The following is a 27,510-nucleotide window of genomic DNA, read 5'->3' as shown; positions in this document are numbered from 1 at the left end:
CTTTGGTCTTCATTGTAGCCTGTCTGCAGCTGTGGCAGTGTTTTAGTCGTAAGAGCGAACTTCTTTGTGGGAACCGTTTCTTTGCAGGTGCAAGGATATATTATTTTTTTACTTTTGCAAGGGCGGCTCTATTTTTGGAGATGTGGGATAGTATAAAGTAATAGTCACATATTGTCCTGTTGTGTTTGACAACCCATATGGCGCTTCTGGGAGTGTTTCAGGACCATTTGATGATATGTTATTGAATTTCGCAAACGCGAGTTGGAAGGTCTAATATTCTAAGGCAGTAACAGGGCATAGCTATTCGTTTATTGGTGAATTTGGATGTTTGTTGTGATACTGACAGTTTGTATGTTGATGAATCTGCGCTGGTTCGTTTTAAAGAAAGGTTAGCGAGTAAGTAATTTGTTAATGGATGGTCGTTGGTGATTGTCCATGATGTGATCTTTGGAAGTCATGTTTGTTTGTGAAATATTTTGTTAATGGGCAAAGGTGTATGGTAACGTGAGGTGGCCGTGCATTCGATGTGCATGTATGCCAAGTCTTGACATCCCTATATATAGAAAAGTTTATCGATAATGTGTATTTCAGTTGTGCAGAATATGACTTTGTATTTTATTGTTCAGTACGCTGTACTTAGTGATGGGTCACACAACTTTGTGTTGCGTTGTAACACATGTATGGGCGAGGGCCGTATTATAAATTGGTTGTTACAACATTTGTTTGCAAATAATTTTGCAGGACTTAACAATTTGAGTTGTTAGTTATGTTATGTCATGAAAAACGCGTCCCCTTGAAATAGTGTATAATAATTTAACTGTATATTTACATAATTGAATCTACACAATAGTAATGTCATATTTCGTAGTTCTTTGGTGTTGTTCATATAGTCTCTTCTTCCACCAAACTTTTGAATACATCCGATTAATCTTTCATTTGCTTCAATTTATGTGTATGTTTTTCCATGTTTGATTTCTTCCAATTCTTAGTAGTAGTCAAATCTCACCTAAAACTTCCTTGTACACAATATTTCTTGTGTACGTCCCTTTGTGCCGATCTGATTGTTCAGTCATGATCAATACTTTTGTTTTTGCCATAGATATTCCTCTAGATAGTGCTACGTACAGCAAGCCATGTGAGAAAACATGTTGTGGTAGGTACAATCCAACATTCAGTATTGTTTGGCCTTGTGCTTTATTTATTGCCATCGCAAAACACAGACGTATTGGAAATTGTTTCCGAATAAATTTGAAAGGATATCCTTCATTCTCGGGTGGTGATAGTTGTATCTTTGGAATAAACACTTGTTTTGTGGCATATTGTCCTGTTGTTATTTCGGCATGTATGACATTTTTGTCAAATCCTCAACAAATTAATCGTGTCCCATTGCACAAACCATTTAATGGGTCTAAATTTCTCAGCATCATGATAGACGCATTTTCTTTCAGCACTAACCTTATTTGTACAATGTAAAGATTCATTAATTGTTATGTATTTATAAGCACACAATTGTTGGCTTCTCTTTTGCGCTATGAAGTAACATAATAAGACATCTTTAAAAGTTTTGAAGGATTTTATAATGTACCTATGTGGTGGGAGTCCATTTGGTGTTAAGGTGTTGAGGTATTCTTCTTGGTAGTTGTTGTTGGTATCATCTTCCGCTGAGTCAAAACTAATATGTGTTTTGGTTTCTCCAGGGAATTTCCCAATCATCATTTCATTTAGGTTATCTACAAATTCATTTCTACTTGCTAAGATTGCCCGTTATATTATATAGTCAGCAGATCTGTAATTTTGATGAAGCAATGGAAATATTTTCCTGACCAATGATTCTTCTGGATTACTATCCTGACTTAGTTGGACAGTCATTTGTTCTGGAAATGCTATTAAATTATACCTTTATTGTGATTTCTTGTCCATTTTCATTACGAAGCAAGAAGTCGCTGAAAGTTGTATCTGCTCTTGCTCGCATATTTAATGAAAATATACCTCATAAAAATTAGCTATTAAATAAATAATAAAAATTAAACTAATACAGACTTCAACTGGCGTTGTTAGATATCATATGAACTTTTGTTCATAGAAAATATTGAAATATTAAGAAATGGTAAATTAGTAAAACAAATGGGCAATGTTTACTTATTAATAACTATTTTGAAGAAAACTTCCTAACAATCTAAATCAGATAAGTAACATTGATAAATAAAGTCATTCTTTTGTTTTGAGCATCAAAAAGACAAACGTGACAATTCTCTAACTCTTGAGAAGTTTAATAATTTTGGGAAAAGATATTCACAAACATATTTCTACATCACAAGAGAAATTGTTGACAAAAACAAATGAATTTATACTACAATAAAAATTAAACTTATACAAACTTCAACTATCGTTATTACAAGTCACATGAACTTTTCTTCGTTGAAAATACTAAAATATTAAGAAATAGTAAATAAGTAAAACAAAAGGGCAATGTTTCTTTAGTAATAACTATTTTGAAGCAAACTTCCTGATAATCTAAATCACATAAGTAACATGGATTAACAAAGTCATTCTTTTGTCTTGGGCATCAAAAAACCAAATCGTGACAATTCTCTAACTCTTGAAAAGTTTAATAATTTTGGAAAAAGATATTTAGAAGCATATATCTAAATTACAAGAGAAATTGTTAACACAAACAAATGAATTTAGACTACAATAAAAATTAAACTAATACAAATTTCAACTGGCGTTATTACAAGTCATATAAACTTTTCTTCGTCGAAAATACTTAAATATTAAGAAATAGTAAATCAATAGAACAAAAGAACAATGTTTATATAGTAATAAATATTTTGAAGCAAATTTTCTGACAATCTAAATCACATAAGTAGCATTGATAAATAAAGTTATTCTTTTGTATTGAGCGTCAGAAAACAAATCGTGACAATTGACTAACTCTTGAGAAGTTTAATAATTTTTGAAAAAGATAGTCAGAAGTATATATCTACATCACAAGAGAAATTATTAATAAAAACAAATGAATTTAAACTACATGTTAACTTCATATATTGGAACATTACATACTCATGTATATACTAAGAAAAAAATAATTATTATATCATCAGAATTATTTTCCTCAAGTACTCGAGGTTAAAGAATATACTCTCTTAGGATAGAACAATTTACTTCTTCAGAATAGTGGTACCTCTTATTCCGCTAAACTACGAACTCACTCAATGATAACAAGTCACCCCAATTTTTTTAAAATGCAAGAAGAAGAAGAGTAGAAGATTAAAAATATTGTGGTTGAAAATGAGAGGAAACCCCTCTATTTATAGTCAATAAAGGGTAGTATGAACAAGTGTTTTTTGTGTCTTATCTGAAAAGTAATGACCTTTCCAAGAAGTCACAACCCTTAGGAAAAGTCACAACTTATTGAAAAAGTCACAACTCTTTAAAAAAGTCACAACAAATTGAAAAATCACAACCCTTAGAAAAAAGTCACAACTTATCAGAAAAGTCACAACTCATTGAAAAATCAAAGCCCTTTGAAAAAAGTCACAACTTATAAAAAAAAGTCACAACTCATCGAAAAAGGCACAACTAAAGTTAAGAATATTATAGTAATTTAACATTCAAATTAGGAGTTCATGCTTTTAAGGTAACATATAAATATAAATATAGATTATTGGTCAACTTTGTTTGGCCCAAATATTTTTTGAATCATCCGTAATGACTTAGTGAATCATACTTATAGCATCTACATGATCTATACTACTTTTTATAGCATTTAGGGATCACAAAACAAAAATTTAGGACTTTCTCAATTTTTCTGTATGTGTTAGTCCATAAACTTTTGAAATACTATCGACCGACTTTTTTGGTTCAAACTTTTGTGTGCGTAATGACCTAATGAATCATACTCATATTGAAAGGTTTGTTCCCTTGATCATATGATTTAATGCAGCACTTTAAGTTTCGAATACATTTAAATAAATAAAATTAGAAAAAAATAAAATATAAATGACATCTCCAAAATATTGTGTGAGGAAAACATATATAGAAAAATAAGGCAAAGACATAGCACCTGTCAATATTTTTAGTCATATTACTAACTATTAAGTAGATTATGATCAATATATTTTTGTGTAATAAAAAAAATTAATTATATATATATATATATATATATATATATATATATATATTACGTCAATTTGATTTGAACTCGGCTTGACTGTTCTTCTTATTAATGTCAAACTAAATAAAAAATGATCGAGTTTTTATTTCAACGTCAAAATCAAACCAAACCACAAATTGTGCTTTTTTTTAGTTTAACTTGCATGATACATCAGATACTTGATAACAATGTTTTTTCCCCAAATATTATTTTTGGTAAAGTCTCCAATCATTAAGTTAGAAATATAAATCTTAAAAATTATACACAATATTTATCCGTAGAATTAATTTTGTAATATTAGATTAGTTGCTTTATTTGAGTAGAATGTGCATAATATAACGAGTTTTATTTAAATTATTAATCCGCAAATACATGGTTTTTAAAATTTTCAATTAAAATAATATTTTGGATTAATTTTCAAATTATATTTCATCCAATCAAAGTAGTTAAAAATATCTTAGTAGGATTAATACTTATCTAAACTTAATACAACTCATATTAGTCAAATCCTTTTCCCATAGTAATTCGTAAACAATATTTTGATAATATAAAAACTCTTCTTCCTGTTAATTAGATTTTTAATTACTATTAGCATCTTCCATCTAATTAGCCAATTAGGGTTTTAAGTTACAGAGTCCATGGAAAACCATAACACATCTCCTACAAACAATGTGTCCAAAGATAATTTAATTAGTGCTAATCATATAAATGAGCTCCCAATTAGTGCTGTGTTTAGTAATAAGAACAGTAATGGTGATCAAATTATGTCTACTGAAGATGTTGAAGCTTTGATGAAAAGATTTCCTCCAGGTTTTCGATTTTATCCTACGGATTATGAGCTAATTAAGTATTATTTGGAGAGGAAGCTTGCTAATTTGCCTTTGCAACCTAATAAGATTTATGAGATGAATATTTATAAGTATGATCCTGACACGATTGCTGGTACGTTTAAATTTTGAATCCGTCTCTTGATTATATTCGTGATTTTTGTTTAATAAGTTAACTAGGGTTTATGTGTTTTTTTTTCTTCATGTAATTTTTCGATACAATCTTGTTTAGGGTTTTTTTCTTCATGTATTTTTTCGATACAATCTTGTTTAGGGTTTTAGTTTATTTATTCAAAAGATTTCAGGTTAATCTAATCATTGTTTAAGATAATAATTTAAACCAATATTTGTTTTCCTTTAATAAGTCTTGTTCAACAAATACTATATGTCTTTGTGTTTTTCTGTGAATACGTTCAATGTTTTTTTGGATGATCTTGTTTTTTTTGTGAATACGTTCAATTTTTTTGGATGATCGGTATATAAATTTACATTAAAGTTTATATTGATGATGTGATTGAGCTAGGTGTAACATTTATAATAATGTAACATGTTAAAATACATGGACAATTATTGCAATTTTTTATTCAAAAGATTTCAGGTTAATCTAATCATGTATAAGATAATAATTTAAACCAATATTTGTTTTCCTTTAATAAGTCTTTGTTCAACAAATACTATATGTTTTCGTGTATTATTTTTCATAAATACGTTCAATCTGATTGTATAACATATATTAATGATGTCATTGAGCTAGGTATACCGTTTATAATAATATAACATGTTAAAATACATTGATAGTTATTGCAATTTTTATTTTTTCGCAGCATATATTTATCCTAAGTCGACAACGACGGTACGTATAATGTTGCATCGGCCTCTTGATTATTCATGATTTTTGTTGAAGATAACTAACTAGGATTTATGTGTTTTATTTTTATTTTTCTCTTCATGTAATTTTTCGACTCAATCTTGTTTAGGGTTTGTGTTAGCGTTTCCAATTGATGTAGTTTATCATCTAATCATGTTTTTAAGATAATAATTTAAACCAACATTTGTTTTCCTTTAATAAGTCTGTTTCAACAAATACTATATGTCCTTCATGCGTGTAACATTTATAATAATATAACATGTTAAAATACATTGATAGTTATTTGCAATTTTTTATTTTTCGCAGCATATCTTAAGCCAACGACAGCAGAGAACGTATGGTATGTATTTACTCCAAGAGATCGGAAGTATCCAAATGGAGAAAGACCAGATAGATGTACTGGGAATGGGTATTGGAAAGCTACTGGAGCAGATATAAGTATAAATGATGATAAAAATAGTAAAATTGGATCAAGAAGAGCTTTAGTTTACCACATTGGAAAGCCTCCAAAAGGAAAAAAAACTGATTGGATTATGCATGAATATATGATTCCTAAAATTCCAATTCCAAATAGTTCTACACCCAGAAATCCCAAGGTACGTTCGATAGATTTACTCAATCAAATCACTTAAATATCGTATTACACTGTTTAAACTATCTCACATTATAGTTTACTATTAATTAGTTCTTGAATGTATATGTGGTTTTCTTATTTACTTTATTCCTATATTTAATTGTTCTTTTTTTTCTTTCTTGCAGTTGGATGAATGGGTTTTGTGTAGGTTCTACAATAAAAATGATGTAATTACCACAAGGTCCACCAGAAGAAAGAGAAAGAGGGAAAATGATGATCCATTTATTGATGAAGTTCATGAGGACTCTACTGGAAACAACCTCTTCAATAACAACGACAATCATGCAATTATGTTACTAGAGGGTACAGATCAAAACCCTATTAGAAACGACCCCACAAACTACCTCAAAAACAACAACAATCATCCAATAATGTTTTTCGAGGGTACATATCAAGACCCTACTGGAAACAACCCCACAAACTACTTCAATAACAACAACAATCAAGCATCAATGTTTTTCCAAAGTACAGATCAGGACTCTATGAGAAACGATCTCACAAACTTTAAGAACAACTACAATCATGCAATGTCATTGCACCCTCAAGTTCACACGGGGCTTTCTACCTTACCTCAGTACTCTTACATGTCAATCTTGTCTAACTATCAAAATAATGTATCTGATCACTACAACAATTATACTGATGGCACCCCTTTACCTTTGATGATCGAACCTACAGCTACCAACAACTCAATAGAACATGATTACACCATGAACAACGAAGGTTTTGGAAGCGATTATGGTGAGTATCCTGAACAAGACCAATATTATGCATTTGATCAATACATTGTGAGTAATTATGAGTTACAATATAACACGAACAACTTTGTCAATTGTGAGACTACTACCTCAAACAACTTTGTCAATGGTGAGACTACTACCTCGAACAACTTTGTCAATTGTGAGACTACTACCTCGAACAACTTCGTCAATGGTGAGACTATTACCTCTGACAATTGTGAGACTAATACCTCGAACAAGTTTGTCAATGGTGAGACTAGTACATCAAAGGAAGATTGCTAACATATGTGGTATTTTTATTACAATTGATTAGCTTTAAAGTATTAGTTAGATCTTAATTTTCGCAATTATGGTTTGAGTTTTTGATGTAGTGTGAACTCTTAAAATGATGATTTTCCTGAGGTAGCAAATAGTCTACCTCAGGAAAATCTATCCTATTTAGAATTAGTGATACATTTGTTATCTATGTAACATATATTGGGATAATGTGTTACATTATTGATATATTTATGTTTATATGATGTTTTTATATTCAAAATTAGTGATTCATTTGTTATATATATATATATATATATGATATTGTGTTTACGTTTATATTATATTTTTATATTCAAAATTAGTGATGCATTTGTTATCGATATAACATATATTATTAAATATGAGTGCATATCAAATATTGTGCGCTAACAAAGGGTAGAATGATAAATTAATTATTATTTTCAAGTTGTAATCTAACTAGTTATAGTTTTATTTAATTTAAATTGACTTTGATGACTGAAATTAAGCAATAACTTTGTCAATTAACAGGTATATTAGGTAGAAATATAACCTTATGTTCCTTTCACCAATATAAAATAATTTTTTAAAAAAACATTTGACATTTTTGGAATTATTCTTTTTTCATGTGGGAACTAATATGTATCAAAGTCAAACACGATTAAAAAAATATTATATCTTATTAAAAAGTAAGAGGATGAGTCCCCACTAACCTACAACAAAAAATAAATAAATTAAAAATCAAGGGAAAGTAGTACTTTTGAGTTTTGATTTCTCGATAATTAGTAATTTTCGTTTTATTCTTTGTGATATATGACTCAAAATATTTAATTTTAGTTAATCAAAATAGTGCATTAGGTCTCGTTATGTAAGAAATAATTAGTCATATTTGAATCAATTTTACAATTATATTATCCTCAAATATGAATTGACACATGGCATTAATTAAACGATAAAATGATTAAGAATTTTGAAAACATGAGATAGGACATTCGCAGTACTCCTTCATGTCTTGTCTATTCTATTTTTCCGAAAACATGTAGATTTTTACTAATTCTGAATAGAATTTTTCATGAGGTGGCAAGTACTACACTTTTACAATTATATTATCCTCAAATATGAATTGACACATGGCATTAATTAAACGATAAAATGATTAAGAATTTTGAAAACATGAGATAGGACATTCGCAGTACTCCTTCATGTCTTGTCTATTCTATTTTTCCGAAAACATGTAGATTTTTACTAATTCTGAATAGAATTTTTCATGAGGTGGCAAGTACTACACACATAAATAATTGATGATTAAATAAGCTTAGTCATATACTATAAAAGAGTAGAAACTAAAATTTATCAATAACTGAAAAGCAAAATTTGTTATTAACTCAATAATCAAAGAAAAATAAATCGAAGTCCTCCTCCATGTCTTGTCTATTCTATTTTTCCGAAAGCACGTAAGGTTTTCACTAATTCTGAATAGAATTTTTCATGAGATAGCAAGTACTACAAATACAAAAATAATTAATGATTAAATAAGCTTAGTCAGATAGTACAAAGATGAAAATTAAAATTTATCAATAATGAAAAAAGCAAAATTTGTTATTATTAACTCAATAAATACATTAAAAAAAAATCGTGTCATGATGTGGAAGAGAGGCGGTGCAATATTAAATATCATAAATAGCATATTCCATGTTGTAAAGAAAAGAATATTAAAACAATGATACTAATTAATTATTAAAAGTACAAAAAAGGTATAATATTATATTTAAATATGAACATTTGACCACAAAAAAATTAGGTGATGATGATTGAAGCCAGCAAGAAAGAAGGAATGGAGATAGTTGTTTACCAATATGTTCCCACTACCAAAGATGAAAAAAATAAATTAGTAATTAATCAATGAACAAAAAAAATCCAAATTTTTATAGATTATATTATGAGTAATAGAAAAACAAGAATGCAAGAGTTTTCAAAGATCAAATTAGTAAAATGGCATTATTTTCATCAAGAAATTCATCAAGGTCTAGGTCCTCTCTTCCATATTTGGTGTTCCTCTTAATTGCTGCCTTTTTTGTCTTCAAGGTACTCTTCTATTTCTTTAATTAATTATCATCTCAAAAATTGAATCTTTGTTGATTAATGTTCAAAATTGAAAAAACATCAAGTTCTAATGAATAATTTTTGAAAGTACCAATTGAAAATTGACTTGTCAGAAATATTTCTCCTAGCTATATATATTTGATGGTATTTCGATAAAAACTTCTGGAATACCCCTTAGATAGTGGTTAAACATGCATTGGCATAAATTTGAATCTTGTTGTTCAATGTTTAATATTGAAAAAACATCAAGTTCCAATTCGGACCCCTTAAATAGTGGTCAAGCATGCATTAACATAGATTTGAATCTTGTTGTTCAACATTGAAAAACCATCAACTTTTAATGATAGAACTAATTGAAAATTGACTTGTTGGAAATATTTCTGCTAACTATATTTGATGGTATTTCGATACGAACCTTAATTCGGACCCCTTAAATAGTGGTTTCCTTAAATAAACTTGCAATGACATAATTATTTTTTTTATGGAATTCATAGAAATTGACTTGTCAGAAATAACTTTAATGATTTTTTTTGTTCCAAATTCGTGTTTTTTTTAATAGTGATTTGAACATCCATTGACATGAAATTATTTAATTACATGAACAGGTAGATATACTCATATCCCAGTCTTTTAGTTCAGCCCGTCGCAACCTGGAAAAAACTCCTAATCGTATTGTAGTGAACCCCAAAAAATCACTAGAAGACAGGTACACAAATCTTTTTCCGCTATTCTTATAAAACAAGCTAGTAATATTTATATGATTATAAATTATCTTATTCAAAGTAAAATAAGAAATTTCAAGTTAGATTATTTCTACGTATAGAAATAATGTCATTTTTGAGTACTTATTAATAATAGTGATTAACAAATATAACATGTGAGAACTACCCACTTATGTGGCATATATAATGAGATTTAAAAGAGGAAAGTATTGAAAACACATCTAAATTTGTTGTGAATTATTAATATCATTCTCGGACTATTGATTGCTTTTAAAATACCTCTTTATTTGATTAACTGAACTTAAATATACCCCGGTCTTGCAAAAATATGAGTGAAATACACCCCTAAATTCTCGTCTAGTTTAGGGTTGTTTTCAATACTTCTCTCGACTTTTCATTAAGAGTCGTATGCTCCTACAAGAGTTTGAGACCACTTGATATGTCATGTTGAATATCAGGAGTATATCTAAGTTTAGTTAGTCAAGTAAAAGAGTATTTTTAAGACTATCAATAGTTCCGGACGAAACTAATCATTTACGCCAAATTCAGAGGTGTTATCAATACTTCTCTCGCTTTAAAATAAAATAAATAAGAGATTTTAATTAATATACATTGATAAGGTAAAAAAATTGAATTTTCTTGGTTTTTTAGTATCGCAAACTAATTTTTTCTTTTTTTTTTTGTGAAAATTTGCTGCAGCCTCCCTGTAGTTTTAGTTAATGGTACATTTGACCAGCATATTATGATATCATGGGGAGATGACAGAGGAAAAATACTTGAAAATGGGGAGTTTTTAACACTCTCCTTAGACAAGTTGTCTGGATCAGGCTTTCAGTCTAAAAAAGAGTACCTCTTTGCTAAAGTTGATATGCAAATTAAGCTCGTCCCCGGAAACTCTGCTGGCACTGTTACTACATTTTACGTAAGCCTTATCTGTTACCTTTGCCTGAAAAAACTCGATTTTTCTTATGTTACACTTCTGGTCCTTCAATTATTGATATATTATGATTTTGATCCTTACATTATTTGATTAAGCATATTTGACCTTTTAATCAAGAGAAATGTGTCTTATCGGTCCATATTTATGTGAGAAGTATGACCTAATGAGAATTTTTTTAGAAATAGTACAAACTTAACATAACATATCATTAATTACATAGTGGAGCAATTAACAATTATGTTATACTTTTGATCCTTCAGTTATTGGTATATTATGATTTTAGTTCTTTTGTTATCTGACTAAGCATATTTGACCTTCAATCAACAAAAATGTGTCTTATCGATCAATTTATGTGAGAAGTATGATATATTTGGATAATTTTTCGAGTTATATGATCATCAACTATGGAGTAACAGTACAAACTTACCATGTTTTTTTTCGTCTTTGTTGCAGCTATCATCACAAGGGAACAAGCATGATGAAATAGATTTTGAATTCTTGGGAAATTCAACAGGGAACCCTTACACTCTTCATACTAATGTTTTTAGTCTAGGCAAAGGCAATAGGGAACAACAATTCTTCTTGTGGTTTGATCCAACTGCAGATTATCACACATATTCAATCCTATGGAATTCTAAATGTATTATGTAAGTACTTCTATTATGCTTCGTCCGTTTATTTTTACTCATCCATTATACCAACTTTCTTGCTTTATATTTCTCCTAGTATATACTCCCTCCGTTCATCTCTACTTGTTCACTATACTAAAAATAGTTGTCCAACAATACTTGTTCAGTTTGGAAAACCAAAAGATAATTTATCATTTTGTGTCTATTTTACCTTTGCTGTTAAATGCTAGTCAATATCTAATACATTTCTCAAAGTATTAAATTTAATATATTTAAAAGATAATAGAATAATATTACCTTTGTTACTTATTGTTTCTTGAAGTGTATGTCAAGTCAATAGTGAAAAATATTGTTGGACAGAAGGAAAGGAGTATGTTTACTTTGCTTTAGAAAATTCCACTTCAAGCTTTTTTTCCTTAATGTTTACCTAAGCTAGTTAATTACACAATCCATTTTCATATCGATGGGTGGGATGACAATTTATCTCTTTATCAATACTTATCTCATGAACTAGCTTTGGGGTTGAGTTACGCTTAATATCCATTATTTTTCATGATTTCATAATCAGATCAACACAATTCTTGTTTCACCTGATGTTGGACCTTCATATTCTCTTGTCCACATTTTAGTTGTCAGACCTCGGCGTGCTAAGAGAGGGGAAGGGTGTAAGTAGTCCTACATTGGTAGTTGGGATGCTAATTCATCTCCTTCATAGTCTTGAATCCTTACCACTTGAGCTAGCTATTGGAATATATATTCTCTATTTATTGCAATTTCCAAAATATTATACATTTTCTTATGAGATATTTCCTCTTTTTTTGAATGTAGATTCTACGTTGATGGTATACCAATTAGAGAGTACAAGAATCTAGAGAGACTTGGTGTGTCATATTTAAAATTCCAACCAATGAGACTATACTCAAGTCTATGGAACGCAGATGATTGGGCTACACAAGGTGGTCGTGTCAAAACCAATTGGAAATTAGCTCCTTTTGTAGCGTCCTACAAAAATTTCACATATGAAGCTTGTATTTATTCAAGATTAACTAGCTCGTCTTCATGTGATATCGACTCTCCTCCTTCTACCAACCACGCTTGGTTAACATATGAGTTAGATCAAAGAAGTCGTGTTAGAATGAAAGCATTGCAGAAAAAACATATGATTTATGATTATTGCAACGATAAATGGAGATTTCCTAAAGGTCCTGCTCCTGAATGCAAGCTTCTTCAATAACATTATAATTTTTTGTTTATTATGTATAAGGTTTTTACATATTTTGTATTTTTGAATTTTAGGTTTAAATTTCCTAGGAGAAAAAAAAAAAAGGAACATTTTGGTTCCCTTTTAGAAATTAAAAGTTACTATTAGTTTGGGCCATTGGGCCTAGCTAGAACTTCGCGTTGTATTTGTGAAATATGATTTATTATAAGTTGTATTCATTCAGATGCGCGATTTTAAAAATGCGCTAACGCAATTTATATGTCGCATATGAAAGTTATATCATTTATTTTGAGAAACAATTTGTTGTTTTCATTGACCATTAATATTTCGTAACATGAACATTGCATAAACATTTAAATATCGATTTATTAGTTATTGATTTTCTAGCTGTCTGCATTGACCCATTAAAAGATCTTTCTAGTTAAAATATATAACATATGGTTTTTCAACTAGAAAGTAACATGTGAAAAGAAAATAGGGAATGTACTAGAAAATAAGGAAATATTATTCATTGGTTCTTAGAATTTTCTACATGAGCCAATAGAATATCCTAGAGTTTTCCCCTTCTCACTTGCCTATGTATTCCCATCGATTATTTTTTTCAGTCTTCTATATCTGTATTGAAGCTCAACTATTTCAAATTTCAAATTCTTCTTCCTCGTAAAAAATTATATCGTCATTATGAATTTCTTTTTTGTTTCTTAGATGATCTGATTACGTAAATATTTGTCTATATTATTGGTGCATAGAACTTTTTTTTTTATCTCGATATGGTTCCTAAATAGAAGAATGAAAGATATAGAATGTTCTGCTTGGAGTAGATTCAAGTTCAAAGCATTTCGTAGATGTTTATATAATAACAAATTGAAATTAAAGTCAAAATATAATATTTAAAAATTAAAGTTATGTCTGAATATAAATATAAAGTTATATATATATATAGTGCATAATATTAAAATTTTGCCACATCGAAAAGAAAAGTAGGTGAAGAGTTATATTAGCCATTAGATTAAGTCCTTTTATCTTGTTAGATAAGTACTTGATTAATTTTGCCAACCTATCTATTGACAGCCTCAAAAGTTAATGTTTTTACAACTTGTAAATCTTGACTATACATTAATTAAAGGAGAAAGAGTCCCTACTATTTTATTCTTACGATTTAAATTCAAGATTTAGAATTAAAAATGAATTATATCAATTTCATAACGATTCTCGTGGAAGTATACTTTTAAGTTATAAAGGCTTACAATAATAATAGTATATCCAATGAAATCCTATCAAGTGAGATCTGAACAGAATAAAATAATGTTATCGACTCATTCTCAAAATTTATGAACTACCTCAAGACAGTATAAAAATGGTAAAGGTGTTTATCTTCTCCAAGAAAACTAAAAAGTCCAAAAACCATGTCAACTTTATGAATAAGAATTTGTAGCTTGTTTACATGATGATGTGTAATGATGACTAAACTATTTTATGAACTTTGCTAAACCATCAAATTAAGCTACATCAGATACATGGGGCCCACCCACTATTATAGTGGATGCCACCTGTCCTACTCCATTACCAAAATGGCCCCTCCAATTTCTAACAATTTTCATCCCTATATATAGTGTATGGATACAAAGTTACATGTATACAAACTTTGACTTGTGAAAAACAAATCAAGAAAGATCACTAAAATTGAACCAAATATTTAATGGCTTCCTTAGTTCTTTGTTTGGTCAGTTTTGCATTTTGCTTTTTGCATTATAGTTTGGCTTCTAATAATTTCAATCAAGATTTTGATGTTACATGGGGAGATGGTAGGGCAAAAGTTTTAAACAATGGCAAACTTCTTACTCTTTCCCTTGACAAAGTCTCTGGCTCTGGTGTTAAATCCAAGAAAGAATATTTGTTTGGAAGGATGGATATGCAACTTAAGCTCGTGCGTGGAAATTCAGCTGGTACAGTTACTACATATTATGTAAGTATTACATACGTTTAAAGTTAACGTGACTTATATTATTAGTGATACATCATTTAAACTACACCAAGAATTAAAGTCATATGACAATTTATTATTTTGAATATCATATGAATTACTAAGAATTTGTTTTATATCAAATTTATATGTAGTTATCATCACAAGGGTCAACACATGATGAGATAGATTTTGAATTCTTGGGAAACCTTAGTGGAGATCCTTATATTGTTCATACAAATGTGTATACTCAAGGCAAAGGTGACAAGGAACAACAATTCTACTTATGGTTTGATCCCACTGCTGATTTTCATACATACTCCATTCTATGGAATCCACAAACAATTATGTAAGTACATAAAAGATCTCCGTATACTTTTACTTATCCACTTTGAATTTTACATGTCTCTTAAAAAAATATAATATAAATATTTTATTATAATGCTCACATTTATAGTCTTAGATCTTGAGAAGTGATCTCTCCCCCATAGCTCATCTTTGCTCCCTTGGTGACTCGAATTTGTAACCTTCCCCCAGAGCTCTCATATTTGCTCCCTTGATAACTCGAACTTATAACCGTCCCCAGAGCTCTCATCTTTTCTCCCTTGGTGGCTCAGACTTATAACCTTCCCAAGAGCTCTCATCTTTTCTCCCTTGGTGACTCAAACTTATAACCTTACCCCAAAGCTTTCATCTTTGCTCCCTTGATGACTCAAACTTACAACCTTAAGGTTGGAAGTGATCAGGATGCTTACCATCTGATCAACACCCTTTTGTCAGTAATTAATTAATAGTGTTAAGGGTAAAACATGAAAAATAATTATATTTTCATGATATGTTAAAAGTGACAAGTAAAATTAAAAATTCTATTGTTAAAATCGGGAACAAGTAAAAATAAACAGAAAAAATGGGTATCTCCTTAGTACTTAATAGAATCAAAAGTTCAAAATATACAAAGTCAATATGAAGATCTCTCTTGTTTTTTCCACCCTAAAGTTCTACAAATTAAAACTTTATCTTAATATTGGCTTATTTATTTATTTATTTTTGTAGATTTTATGTGGATAGCACACCAATAAGAGTGTTCAAAAACATGAAGTCAAGTGGAGTACCTTACCCAAATAACCAACCTATGAGAGTCTATGCAAGTCTATGGAATGCAGATGATTGGGCCACAAGGGGTGGCCTTATTAAAACAAATTGGTCCAATGCTCCATTCATTGCTTCTTTTAGAAATTTCAAAGACAATAATGCTTGTATTTGGGAATTCGGAAAATCCTCATGCACAAATTCAACAAAGTCATGGTTCTCTCAAGAACTTGATTCTACAAGCCAAGCTAGGTTACAATGGGTGCAAAAGAACTATATGGTTTATAATTATTGTAATGATATCAATAGGTTCCCTCAGGGGCTTCCTCTAGAGTGCACTTTCAACTCTACGACTAGTTAAATCTAGTTTTTTAGACTCTTTTAAAATGTTGTCATATGCGTGTCAGATCTGACACGCATATGCAATCGACATTTTTTAAGAGTATGAGTAATATCGATTCTATTGGTGTTTGTAATTAATTATTATATTCCACTTGTAATTTACTAAATTCATTTCCACATATATATTATAATTTTGAAATAGGATCATGTAATAAAATGTAATTTTACAAGAATATGACAATTGCAAGGCATATAGAAATTCTTTTGTCTCTTTTTTTTTTTAATTATCTTTGAGTTTTGTAATAAATGAAGTTTGATTCAGAATTTGTTAAAGCTTCTTTGACATGTGTTTGTTTTAATAGGTAAATTAATAATTTGAGTATATTTTTCTATTTTGCATTGACGGCTAGAAATCCAAATAATTACCAAAAAACACTTCGCGTTTAATTACTATTTTATCCATCTAAATTGTTGTCAAACTTTACTCATGTATTGTATTGTCAGTTTAATATTATTGTATTGTATCATTTTAATGATTGATTTTGTGTGATCGCGTGATTAGCTTAATATATATATTTTTTTATTGCTGATCCCTCGGATTGTCCAAATCCCACAAGTGAATCGAAAGTTGGATCTACATTAGATCTCACCCAAATGGCCCCATCTATTCTCTTGAGGAGGAGTTTGGTTTCAAATTCCGATTCGAACAGGAGGAGTACGCCATGCTAATGTGTCTTGAATGATCCACGTCTCAGGGTCAGGTCCCGATGAGCACATTGAACTATTCATGTGGTTGAGAGCCCTCACAGTCCAGGCACACTACAAAAAAATCAGGTTTTAGCGACAAACGAAATCCGTTACCAAACCACCCAAATCCGTCGCTAAAGGGCTTTAGCGATGAATTAGCGACAAAATCTCATCCGTCGTTAAAATGCTCGTAGCTAAGCCTTTAGCGACGAAATTTGTTGCCCGTCGCTAACTCTAGCGACGGATTAGCGACATATAATTCCATCGCTACCTTTAGCGACAACCTTTGTCATAACTATTTCATACAAAATTTGTTGCTAATTTGGTTGTTGATTTCGTCACAAAGAATTGTTAGCTTCAGAATTTTTGTAGCTATATTCTGTCGCAATTTATACACAATTATTATAGAAGTGTCACGTTTTTTTCTTTTATATTATTATATATTTATTCAAAATCCATATAGATTGTACTAAATTAGAATAAGTGATATTCAATAAGCATTACAACAATCTAATTTTATATAAATAGCAATTTAAAGACTAAATAGTCAATCCAAGAATACATAAATGCTAAAGAATCAACGTTCATAATTGTTCTTCAACCAATAGAATAGTGTTTTAAAGACAAAACTAACAAATGCCATGCTCGAGAGATCATTATCAGAACCAGAAGTAGGACCAAGGTCATAATAGTGGTTTCCTTGAGAACCAAGCCCATAATATTCTCCTTATCTTTCTTATCACAGTCTCATAATGCACTTGAGCTGCAACATCCATCTTATTCTACATTCTAATGCAATTGTTGTGATCATTATTTCTCCAACAATTCTTGAACTCAATCTATCCTGGAAACGAAAAGAAATAAAAGGCTTTACACATTCAATTTATCCAATAAATAAATTTGATTATGTCATCTATTAGGTTAATAAGATCACATAAAGATTTTTACCTATGTGCACAATTGAGATTGGTCACCAGGTGGAAAGAGATTTTCAACCATTTCCATATGTATAAACATGAAAATATAATGCAGTTTGCCCGACCAAACACAATTCATTTAATATTTGCAAATATATGAAACAACTCTATCTCTATTGTGCTAAGAAACATTGACATGCATAATTATGATAGGAGGCGAAAAAGGAAATTGGAGTTCCTTAATCCACAGTGGTGAATGGAATAAAACTAGGCTAGAAGAAGATATAGATACATCTAATTCAAATTCTTACCAAGACAAATCTGACACTAATTATGATTACTATAAAGTTTATGCAGTAAAAAATTTTCATGCAAAACAAACTAATATGAATGTTGATGCCACGAGTATCAACAGGAGAAAACTAGTAATTTTGTAAAGCAAAGACATGTTAGAGACGCTCTTCTATCTTGTAATTTTAGCAAGAAAGGCACATAAATATCTTAAAAAATAACAAGGTGAGATTCATCCAGTGTGGTACGAAAAAAGGGAGGGAGCAAACAAGCTAACAATATGGAAGGGGAACCTAAGGAGTGATCTTATTTTTGTAGATTTCACTTGCATAAATAAAAATTCGAATAGTATGCTTGAAAGGAAAGTTTGTGTCCTATCAGATAACTCAACTTAGTGTCGTTTATTAAGCAAAACTTAGTGACTCAACTAACTTGATAAATGCTATTACTTGGAAGTTGGTGTTTTATCACCTCTCTGTAAGGAAAAAAAGATTAGGTATTAGATATGAATTGATTTTTCAACAGAGCATGAAAATAAAAGTGATAATAACGTCTACATAAATATGGAGGAAGTAGTTAAATAAAAGTGATAATAACGGCCACATAATTGTTATCTCTTTAAAACCCAACAATAGCCACTCGGAAAAGCTTCACTGCACAAAGAATTAGATACACAAATGTTGTAAGACTGATGCACCTCTATAGAGAGACTATTAAATCTTTTCAAGACAAACATGTCAATTTGTACCAGATTTTCACCCCCAATTTATGTGCCAAACACGTCAAATTTTTTACTCAAATGCACCAAACTATCACCCTCAGTTTATGCAACAAATGCAAAAGACTTTTCCCTCAAATGCGCCAGATTTTTATAACAAGAAGTGCATCAAGAGTGCAAGAAAATTAGAAAATGAATACACCATATATCATGAGTTACCAATGGTAATTACATTGACGAATCACAATATTAAACATTTAGCAGACACTACATCAAAAGCTTCAAGGGAGTGTATAACATTTTCATTTATAAGTAGAATAGATGACAACTAAACTTGACAACCTTTCAGAAGTGTTCCTCACAAAGAAAATATCGACAAAAGGGTAGATTTTGTGGTGAAGTCTACAAGTTGAATATTGAGAGCAAAGAATAGATAGTTCAAGAGCCAACTTAGTTCATAAATACTTTACATGAATTGCATGCATATATACCTTCCACAAAGGAAAAAACGGACACTGTTTAGCTAGTTTATTTCCACATTTCAGAATAAGTTTACCTATAAATTTCTAATTCGAAAACAAATCGAAATGCAAACTATAACCTGGAGATGGCTTGCCACATTCCTTCTTGTATATCCTTCATGATTCATTATGATATTAGTTGAACTCTAAAGTTGTTAAGAATCATAATAATCACTTGAACTTAGAATAGAAACTGTTGATAGTAATCGTGTGTTAGAACTATAATTTCATGTTTGTCCCAATGTGTATCTTCAAATAGCTAACCAACTGAGCAATTGAGATTTTCCTTGGAGGAAGGATCCTCTACCAATTATTTTTATTAATAAATGAGGTTATGGAATAATATTTTATTTACCAAATCATCCCACCAGATTCTGAAAATGTATGTCTAGACATACATGTAATTATATATATGTGTGTGTGTGTGTTCTCACAAGTACTTTCTCCGAATTATTCAATAATTATTCACTTTTATGTGATATACAATATGTGATCATTACTTAAGAACAAAAAAAATACAAGTAAAAGAATCTCGTTTTAATACAAACAAATTCCAAACTAGTGGTCATTATGTACTCTTTGTTGATCAAATTTTTGTTTTGTACAATTTCTTTTCAAAAATCATATTTTTTTTATTCATGCAGTTCTATGTAGCTGCCAAGAAGATATTTTCCTTCTATGGTGAAACCAAAACAGAAGGGGTTAAATTAGTGGCAGAGGTTTTACATTTTCTTGAAGAAAGAAAAAACAATTGTATTAACCCTCTTAATATTACATCAACTTTCCACTACACAACACACTCTCAATTAACCAAAAGTTTCTCTACTTTCAAAATGCCATAATCTTGACTTGAAACTAAGGATTCCCTAGAAAAAATGAAAATCATATAAAAATCAACGACTCCTAAAAATGCAATCGATTACATATTGACTCAAAGAAATAAACATGAAAATAAAAAAAAAAAATTTATCAGCCATTGTTCATACTCAAGCCTTCCCTAACAAAATTAAATAGAAAAATCGATAACTAATTAAATACAAGAAAATATACATTACCTGAGATTGAAATAGAGATACTTTTCAACTCTATAAAGCAAGGGACAAACTACTGGAGATGAGCGAGGTGACGGAGAGAACAAGCCACTAGAGATGGGTGAGGTGCTGGTGAAGACAAGTTGCTGCAAAGAGCGAGCTTCTAGAGAAAACAAGCTGCCATAGAGGGAGAGTTGTCAGATAAGACGAGCTGCCGCAGGGGGATAGCTCTCGAAGAAAACGAGTTGCCGTAGAGGGCGGGCTAACAGAGAAGATGAGCTGCTGGGGAAGACGAGTTGTCGCAAAGGTGGAAGAAAACCCTAGGTTAAAAAGAGCAGAGGGGCTTATACGTTTTATTGGTTATCTTTACTATGCCCTAAATAAAATTTATGTAGCTATTGATTTAGCGACAAAACACATCCGACAAAAGATATAAATTTAACGACAATTTTTTTCGTAGCAATTGATCTTAAATATTTTAATGAGTGAAATATGACTAGCGACAAAATATTTGTCGCTAAATCCGTCACTAATGGTTAATATTTTTCCACTATCACTTTATCTCTAATTTTGTAGCTAAAAAAGGGGAGCCAAAATTTAGAGCCAAAAATTTAGCGACGGCCTAAACATTCCGTCGCTAATCTGTCATAATATTATATGCCAATTATTTTTTTGCTTTTTTGGTGACAAAATTGTAAATTGGTAGCTAATCTGTTGCTACATAGCAGCGGAAATATGTTTGTAGCGAAAATCCGTCGCTAAACACAGTTATTTTTGTAGTGGCACAACAATGCAATTATCAGGGCCTTTTTGTCTTTATATATTATTTAATAATTATATTTCATTGAGAAAAATGATAAATATACCTCTGAACTATTATAAATGGTATGCCAATATCCTTCGTCATACTTTAGGGCTATGCATATCATTACCGTTAATATTTTAGACATCATTACCCATTGAAACCAAGTTAAGAATCAAGTATATATATTATTTCTCACCACATGAATTTCCATTAAATGTAAGGTCCAATCAAGAAAATCTGGAGACTATATATTAAAAAATCTATTAAAGTTAGGTCCAATGAAATAGGCAAACAAAAAGATGTTTGTCATCATTTTTAAATTTTATATAATTCATTCACATGATAATCTAGAGAAGCAAGAAGGTCACAAGAGGATGACACGTAGCTAAATGTTGTTGATGAGTCATATACTGCTGAAATATAAGTCAGAGTAATCAAGTGATCACTCGGCACTAGGCACCAAACCTATCACTTCTTCCCAATTTCCACTACTATATATATATATATATATATATATATATATATATATATATATTACTCCTTCCGTTTTATTTTGTGTGAGATAGTTTGATTCTATCGATATTCAGTTTCAAACGGAATTAAAAATCGAGGAAGTTCTTTATTCGGACAGAGTGTAAGACACATCTTTTTTTAAGAAAAGGCACCTGATTGGGGGGAGTTTAAGAAAGAACAGAAGATTTTTAAAATTTGTGATCTAAAATGAATAATAAAAATTTGTGTGGCTATAAATCGTTTCATTAAAGAATAAAATGAATATTTTAAAGTTAATATGTATCATTCTTTTTGGGACTAATAAATTATATAAACTGAGATCGAGGGAGCATTATATTCTTCCTTCTTACTTTATCAACCAGGCCAATATTAGCGTGTATACATATTTTATTTCTATTTTATTTATAAAATAAAAGAAAATATTTCTGAAAATATAGAAATGACAATAACAATGACAACGAAAATAAAGTGAGCTAGATAGAGAGCAATGTATATGGAAGAAAAAAAATAGTATAATGGTAATGAAATCATACAATATCCAAACACAAATAATATAAGTGATCATTAATTAAAATAAAAAAAAATAAGAAATTACTAAAAAAATATTAATACTGTTGATAAAAAAAAAATATAGTACACATTGGAGTAATCTTGAACAAACCAAGCTATATATATATATTTAAAAAATTTAAACCATTTTTTATTTCACAAACTTACCTTATCTCCTCAGCTACATTATATATACCAAAAAATACTAAATAGCAAGCTGTTGCCAACTCTTTATTTTTCAGATGGCATTCATTGAACCACCCTTTCTGGACACAATTTTGTCTCTTTTCATCTAAAATTCACTATAAAAAGGCAAATTATATTCATTCAACTTTCAATATATTCTCAAATTAAAAAAAAATCCACGAAAAATAACAATGCCTTCTCTATTTTCCTTTAATATTAGACTTATTTTAGTACTAGTATTTATAAGTTGTATGGTTGTTGAATATTGTGCTAGTAATGATCTTAATCAAGATTTTGATATTACATGGGGAAATGAAAGGGGGAAAATATTAAATAATGGTGAAATACTTACTCTTACACTTGATAATATTTCAGGTTCTGGATTTGAATCAAAGAAGGAATATTTATTTGGAAAAATTGATATGCAAATCAAATTAGTTCAAGGAAATTCTGCTGGCACTGTCACTGCTTACTATGTAATATTTTATTTTATTTTATTTTTACAAAAAAAAAATCAAGAAAATTGGTTATTTATGTTAATTGTTATGTTTTGTGATGTGGGTATTTTATTTTTTTTATTTAGTTGTCTTCAGAAGGATCAAATCATGATGAGATAGATTTTGAGTTTCTTGGTAATTTGAGTGGTGAGCCATATACACTTCATACAAATGTGTATACACAAGGCAAAGGTGAAAGAGAGCAACAATTTCACTTGTGGTTTGATCCTACTAATGATTTTCATACTTATTCTATCCTTTGGAATCCACAAACTATTGTGTAAGTACTCAAAAAACAATATTATATTTTATTTTACAACAAGTTATGTATTACTATTTACTCCTTCCGTCTTTTTTTACTTGTCCATTATACTATAAACAGTTGTCCAGCAATACTTGTTCAGTGTGAAACGTTTGAAAAATCAAGAAATAATTTATCATTTTGTGTTTATTTAGTCCTTTTTATTAGATACTACGTATTCAATATCTAATACATTTCTAAAATATTAAATTTAATCTATTTAAAAAAAGGGTAATATAATAATATTATTTTAATTTTTTATCATTTTTTAAGGCATGTATCAAGTCAATAGTGATAACTATGATTATGATTGGATAACTATGATTGGACAGAGAAGTGTCATTTTTTTTATCTCTCAAGTTTGTAATTATGTTTTGTGAATTTTTAATTTCGAAACTATTGGACACCTTATAATGAAAATGTCTATTTAACAATTGAAGTTATATTTTAATATGCTATAGCAGATAATATATAGTATAAATAACTCTAATTATCTTTTAGATGATCTGATGGTGTGAAAAATAATTGTAATTTTTTTCAGATTCTCAGTGGACAATGTACCAATAAGGGAGTTCAAGAATATGGAAAACATAGGAGTTGCATTTCCAAAATCTCAATCAATGAAACTTTATTCAAGTTTATGGAATGCTGATGAATGGGCCACAATGGGTGGGCTTATCAAGACTGATTGGGCCCAAGCCCCATTTACAGCCTCTTATAGAAATTTCAATGCCAATATTTGCAATAATAATAATAATAATAATTCTTGCAAATATATGGCAGAAAATTTGGATCCTGTGAATGAAGAAAAATTGAGAAGGGTGCAACAAAAATACATGATATATAATTATTGTACTGATAATAAGAGATTTCCTCAAGGTTTTCCTCCAGAGTGTAGTACCACTTAAATTAATTAATTAATGTAGTTATGTAGGTAGAAAAGTTGGTATAATTATGTTAATAGCCGCCTCTAATTTTGTCTCTTTTAAGTATATATACTGTGGCCTAAGTGGTAAAGGGAGGAGTGTTGTAATTTCTATGTTAGGTTTTTAATATTGGAAGTTGAAAGTATTATGTAATTATAATTATTGTCATGTGTTGATAGTAATCGAATTATACTGAATATGATGTTGTTATTGTTTCGTTAGTAATATTAGCTAGCGTAAATTGAAGTGTTCGCTTTGTGTAGATGTTTTTTTATGTTGTTTCTGTCTTTGATATATATTTTTATACCATCCAGATACAGAAAGTGGTTTACTTAAAAAAAAAAATTAACAAGTACAAGGGAGCTCCGATCTTATCTTATTGATTCTAATGAGGTAATAAAGTAATATATTAAAAAAAAGTTAAAAAAAATTAACAAGAATAAGTACAAATAAAGGAGGTCAAATCTTATCTTATTGATTCTAATGAGGTAATAAAGTAATATATTAAATATGTCAGTAAAAAAAAATTGATTCTAATGAGGAAATAAAGTAATATATTAAAAAAAAAAGTAAAAAAAAATTAACAAGAATAAGTACAAATAAAGGAGGTCAAATCTTATCTTATTGATTCTAATGAGGTAATAAAGTAATATATTAAATATGTTAGTAAAAAAAATTAACAAGAATAAGTACAAGAGAGGTGAGATCTTATCTTATTGATTCTAATGAGGTAATAAAGTAATTTATTAAATCTGTCAGTAAATTTTATTTAAAATACTTTAACTATGATATGTTTACTTTTAATTTAAATTTTGAAAATTTGAATTGAAAATGTCTAATAAGAACATTATGTTGAGATGTTTGATTGATATTGTCATTACTTCGACTATCTAAATGAAATTACTGTAGCACTGATAAATTTAATGTTTGTTGACATATTGAGCCTTGGCTTATATACTTTTGTAAAAGAGCAAAATCAATTCAAGTACACATTACTTATAGGGAAAATTATCAAATCAGTAAGAAATTATTATCTTATCTCTTCTCTTATCCTTTCAATACCTCATGTTGTTATAGCTAGGCAACTTGTTCTATATATATCTTTTTAGTGTTTTGAGTCATGGATTTGCAATAAAAACAACTACTAAGATGAGTATGAATGAATATATTGCACAACATTCTATGCACGCAATAATCGATTTGCCTTGTCTTTTAAAATCTACATTTTTCTTTCCTTTTGATAATTATATATGTTTCCTCATGTGCAAGCCTGATTATTTTCATTAATAATGTATTTAAAAAAATTGATTTATAAGTCACATATCTTACCATGTTTCGATGCATCTCGATTAGTGATTCAATATTGTCATTAAGGGGTGTCAATGATTGTAGTAAAAAATATAATTATGGAGCTAGTAGGATTAGAGAACACACGACCTGATCAAGGAATGTTCGCAATGCCTTAGTGGGTCCGCTTCTGGATACATGGAGTCAAAAAAGGAGTATTTTGTTCGAGATATATTGTATCCAAGTAGATTCGTATATGTATTTAGATACATAGACAAATCTCATTCGTCTCCCTCATATCTTGTTCGTCACTCTCTATGTATTTGGTATTCCACATACAAGCTAATTACACCAAATATTTACAAATACATATATATAGTGTGTATCCTATGTGTCTGTAGTGTGATTCGTATGTATATGACATATATGATTATCTCCCCCTCTCGCTCGCCTCTCTCCCTATTTCAGTATATCTGGTGGCAAATATACATGTATCTAAGTGTATATTTCTCGTTATATGGAAGGAAACTCTTAATTAATGGTAGAATATATAATTATTTGAAAATATAGGTAGAATTAGTATATATGATATAGATATATGTCTAATAAGATAGTTTTCCTTTAATTTATTGCTTTGAATTTGTACAAGTTACTTATTTCAAATAATAATGAACAAGGAATCTTGGATAACTTACATCATTTACGTTAGGTTGCTAATACTTTTTAAATGTCGATGGATGCATATTAGATTTACTATCAATATTACATTTTAAAAAGATCTGACACGATACGATATCATTTCTTAAAAATTCAAGCAATGTAGGCATAGCATTTACATAGATTAGATGGGAAATTTAACACTCTATATTAAGCTACAAAAGGGTGTAATTAAGTACTAGAGGTGTTAATTGGTATGTTAAATTTCAGCCACCCTACCATGTGCAATATCTTGGTAGTTTCATCAAATCACATTATTTGCATTGAGAAATAGGCAGGTCCAAACAATTGGGCAAGTCCAAATTCCAATTTTCCATTCTTTTGCTTCTTGTTGAGTCAACAAAAGGGAATAATTTTGGACCAAGTATGAGAAAAAAGGCAATAATTTTATTTCATTTTCCAATCACTTCAAAATACTTTAATTTATGGGTCCATAAATGTCATATATAGAGAGAGTAGCATTAAAGTGTGTAGCTCAAATGATTAATGAAATGAGTTACTATAAGGCACTAAAGCTCCCGCTATGTATAGGGTTCAGGAAAGGACCCGACTATAAGGGTCTACTATATGCAACATATTACCTTGCATTTCTGTCAAAGATTTTTTCCAAGGCTTGAATCAGTAATCTCTTAATCACATGACAATAATTTTACCAGCAACTTTTGTAGATAAATTTACATACTATTTGATATATTTTGCACTAAAAAGACAGTTCGGTGATTTTGTACATGATTAAGCTTAAACGGACAGCCCGGTGCACTAAAAGCTCTTGTTATGTGCACGGTTAGGAGAAGGGCCCGACTACAAGGGTCTATTGTATGGCGTCTTACCTTATATTTCTATCAGAGGTTGTTTACAAGGCCTGAACTCGTTACCTTCTGATCACATGGCAATAACTTTACCAACAATTTTGACAGATAAATTTACGTACTAGTTGATACATATATAACAATGGAAGATAATAAATGTTTAAATAAAATAATCGAGATGCAT

The 27,510-nt window shown here is 29.6% G+C and overlaps 4 protein-coding genes across 4 annotated transcripts; all 4 read left to right on the top strand.

Moving 5' to 3' along the window:
- Positions 1-4,794: 4,794 nt before the first annotated feature.
- LOC125877640 (NAC domain-containing protein 1-like) lies at positions 4,795-7,507 on the top strand. Its single transcript, XM_049558871.1, has 4 exons — positions 4,795-5,098; positions 6,158-6,447; positions 6,611-6,794; positions 6,885-7,507. Exons 1-4 carry the CDS (start codon positions 4,795-4,797, stop codon positions 7,505-7,507), a joined length of 1,401 nt encoding a protein of 466 aa, XP_049414828.1.
- Positions 7,508-9,329: 1,822 nt separating this feature from the next.
- Positions 9,330-13,296, top strand: LOC125876393 (xyloglucan endotransglucosylase protein 7-like). Its single transcript, XM_049557576.1, has 5 exons — positions 9,330-9,586; positions 10,210-10,310; positions 11,026-11,248; positions 11,720-11,913; positions 12,724-13,296. Exons 1-5 carry the CDS (start codon positions 9,494-9,496, stop codon positions 13,127-13,129), a joined length of 1,017 nt encoding a protein of 338 aa, XP_049413533.1. The 5' UTR covers positions 9,330-9,493; the 3' UTR covers positions 13,130-13,296.
- Positions 13,297-14,753: 1,457 nt separating this feature from the next.
- Positions 14,754-16,743, top strand: LOC125876372 (xyloglucan endotransglucosylase/hydrolase protein 24-like). Its single transcript, XM_049557555.1, has 3 exons — positions 14,754-15,083; positions 15,236-15,429; positions 16,134-16,743. The coding sequence occupies exons 1-3, from the start codon at positions 14,817-14,819 to the stop codon at positions 16,528-16,530; spliced, it is 858 nt and encodes a 285-aa protein (XP_049413512.1). The 5' UTR covers positions 14,754-14,816; the 3' UTR covers positions 16,531-16,743.
- Positions 16,744-22,961: 6,218 nt separating this feature from the next.
- On the top strand, positions 22,962-24,672 carry LOC125876373 (probable xyloglucan endotransglucosylase/hydrolase protein 25). Its single transcript, XM_049557556.1, has 3 exons — positions 22,962-23,265; positions 23,373-23,566; positions 24,129-24,672. The coding sequence occupies exons 1-3, from the start codon at positions 22,981-22,983 to the stop codon at positions 24,493-24,495; spliced, it is 846 nt and encodes a 281-aa protein (XP_049413513.1). The 5' UTR covers positions 22,962-22,980; the 3' UTR covers positions 24,496-24,672.
- The last annotated feature ends 2,838 nt before the right edge of the window (positions 24,673-27,510 follow it).

This window comes from Solanum stenotomum, chromosome 9, assembly GCF_019186545.1.
Source record: "Solanum stenotomum isolate F172 chromosome 9, ASM1918654v1, whole genome shotgun sequence".
NCBI classification, from domain to species: domain Eukaryota; kingdom Viridiplantae; phylum Streptophyta; class Magnoliopsida; order Solanales; family Solanaceae; genus Solanum; species Solanum stenotomum.
The sequence above is the reverse complement of the archived record's forward strand: the minus strand, read 5'-3'. Positions and strand labels throughout refer to the sequence as shown.

Bases quoted from the DNA above. Each gene is read 5' to 3' on its own strand.
- LOC125877640 (XM_049558871.1), top strand. From the start codon at position 4,795: ATGGAAAACCATAACACATCTCCTACAAACAATGTGTCCAAAGATAAT. The intron at 5,099-6,157 runs GTACGTTTAAAT...TATTTTTCGCAG, and splicing joins TGATCCTGACACGATTGCTG to CATATCTTAAGCCAACGACA. The intron at 6,795-6,884 runs ATCAAAACCCTA...CATATCAAGACC, and splicing joins TATGTTACTAGAGGGTACAG to CTACTGGAAACAACCCCACA.
- LOC125876393 (XM_049557576.1), top strand. From the start codon at position 9,494: ATGGCATTATTTTCATCAAGAAATTCATCAAGGTCTAGGTCCTCTCTT. The intron at 9,587-10,209 runs GTACTCTTCTAT...TTACATGAACAG, and splicing joins CTGCCTTTTTTGTCTTCAAG to GTAGATATACTCATATCCCA. The intron at 11,914-12,723 runs GTAAGTACTTCT...TTTTGAATGTAG, and splicing joins TGGAATTCTAAATGTATTAT to ATTCTACGTTGATGGTATAC.
- LOC125876372 (XM_049557555.1), top strand. From the start codon at position 14,817: ATGGCTTCCTTAGTTCTTTGTTTGGTCAGTTTTGCATTTTGCTTTTTG. The intron at 15,084-15,235 runs GTAAGTATTACA...ATTTATATGTAG, and splicing joins GTACAGTTACTACATATTAT to TTATCATCACAAGGGTCAAC. The intron at 15,430-16,133 runs GTAAGTACATAA...TTATTTTTGTAG, and splicing joins TGGAATCCACAAACAATTAT to ATTTTATGTGGATAGCACAC.
- LOC125876373 (XM_049557556.1), top strand. From the start codon at position 22,981: ATGCCTTCTCTATTTTCCTTTAATATTAGACTTATTTTAGTACTAGTA. The intron at 23,266-23,372 runs GTAATATTTTAT...TTTTTTATTTAG, and splicing joins GCACTGTCACTGCTTACTAT to TTGTCTTCAGAAGGATCAAA. The intron at 23,567-24,128 runs GTAAGTACTCAA...AATTTTTTTCAG, and splicing joins TGGAATCCACAAACTATTGT to ATTCTCAGTGGACAATGTAC.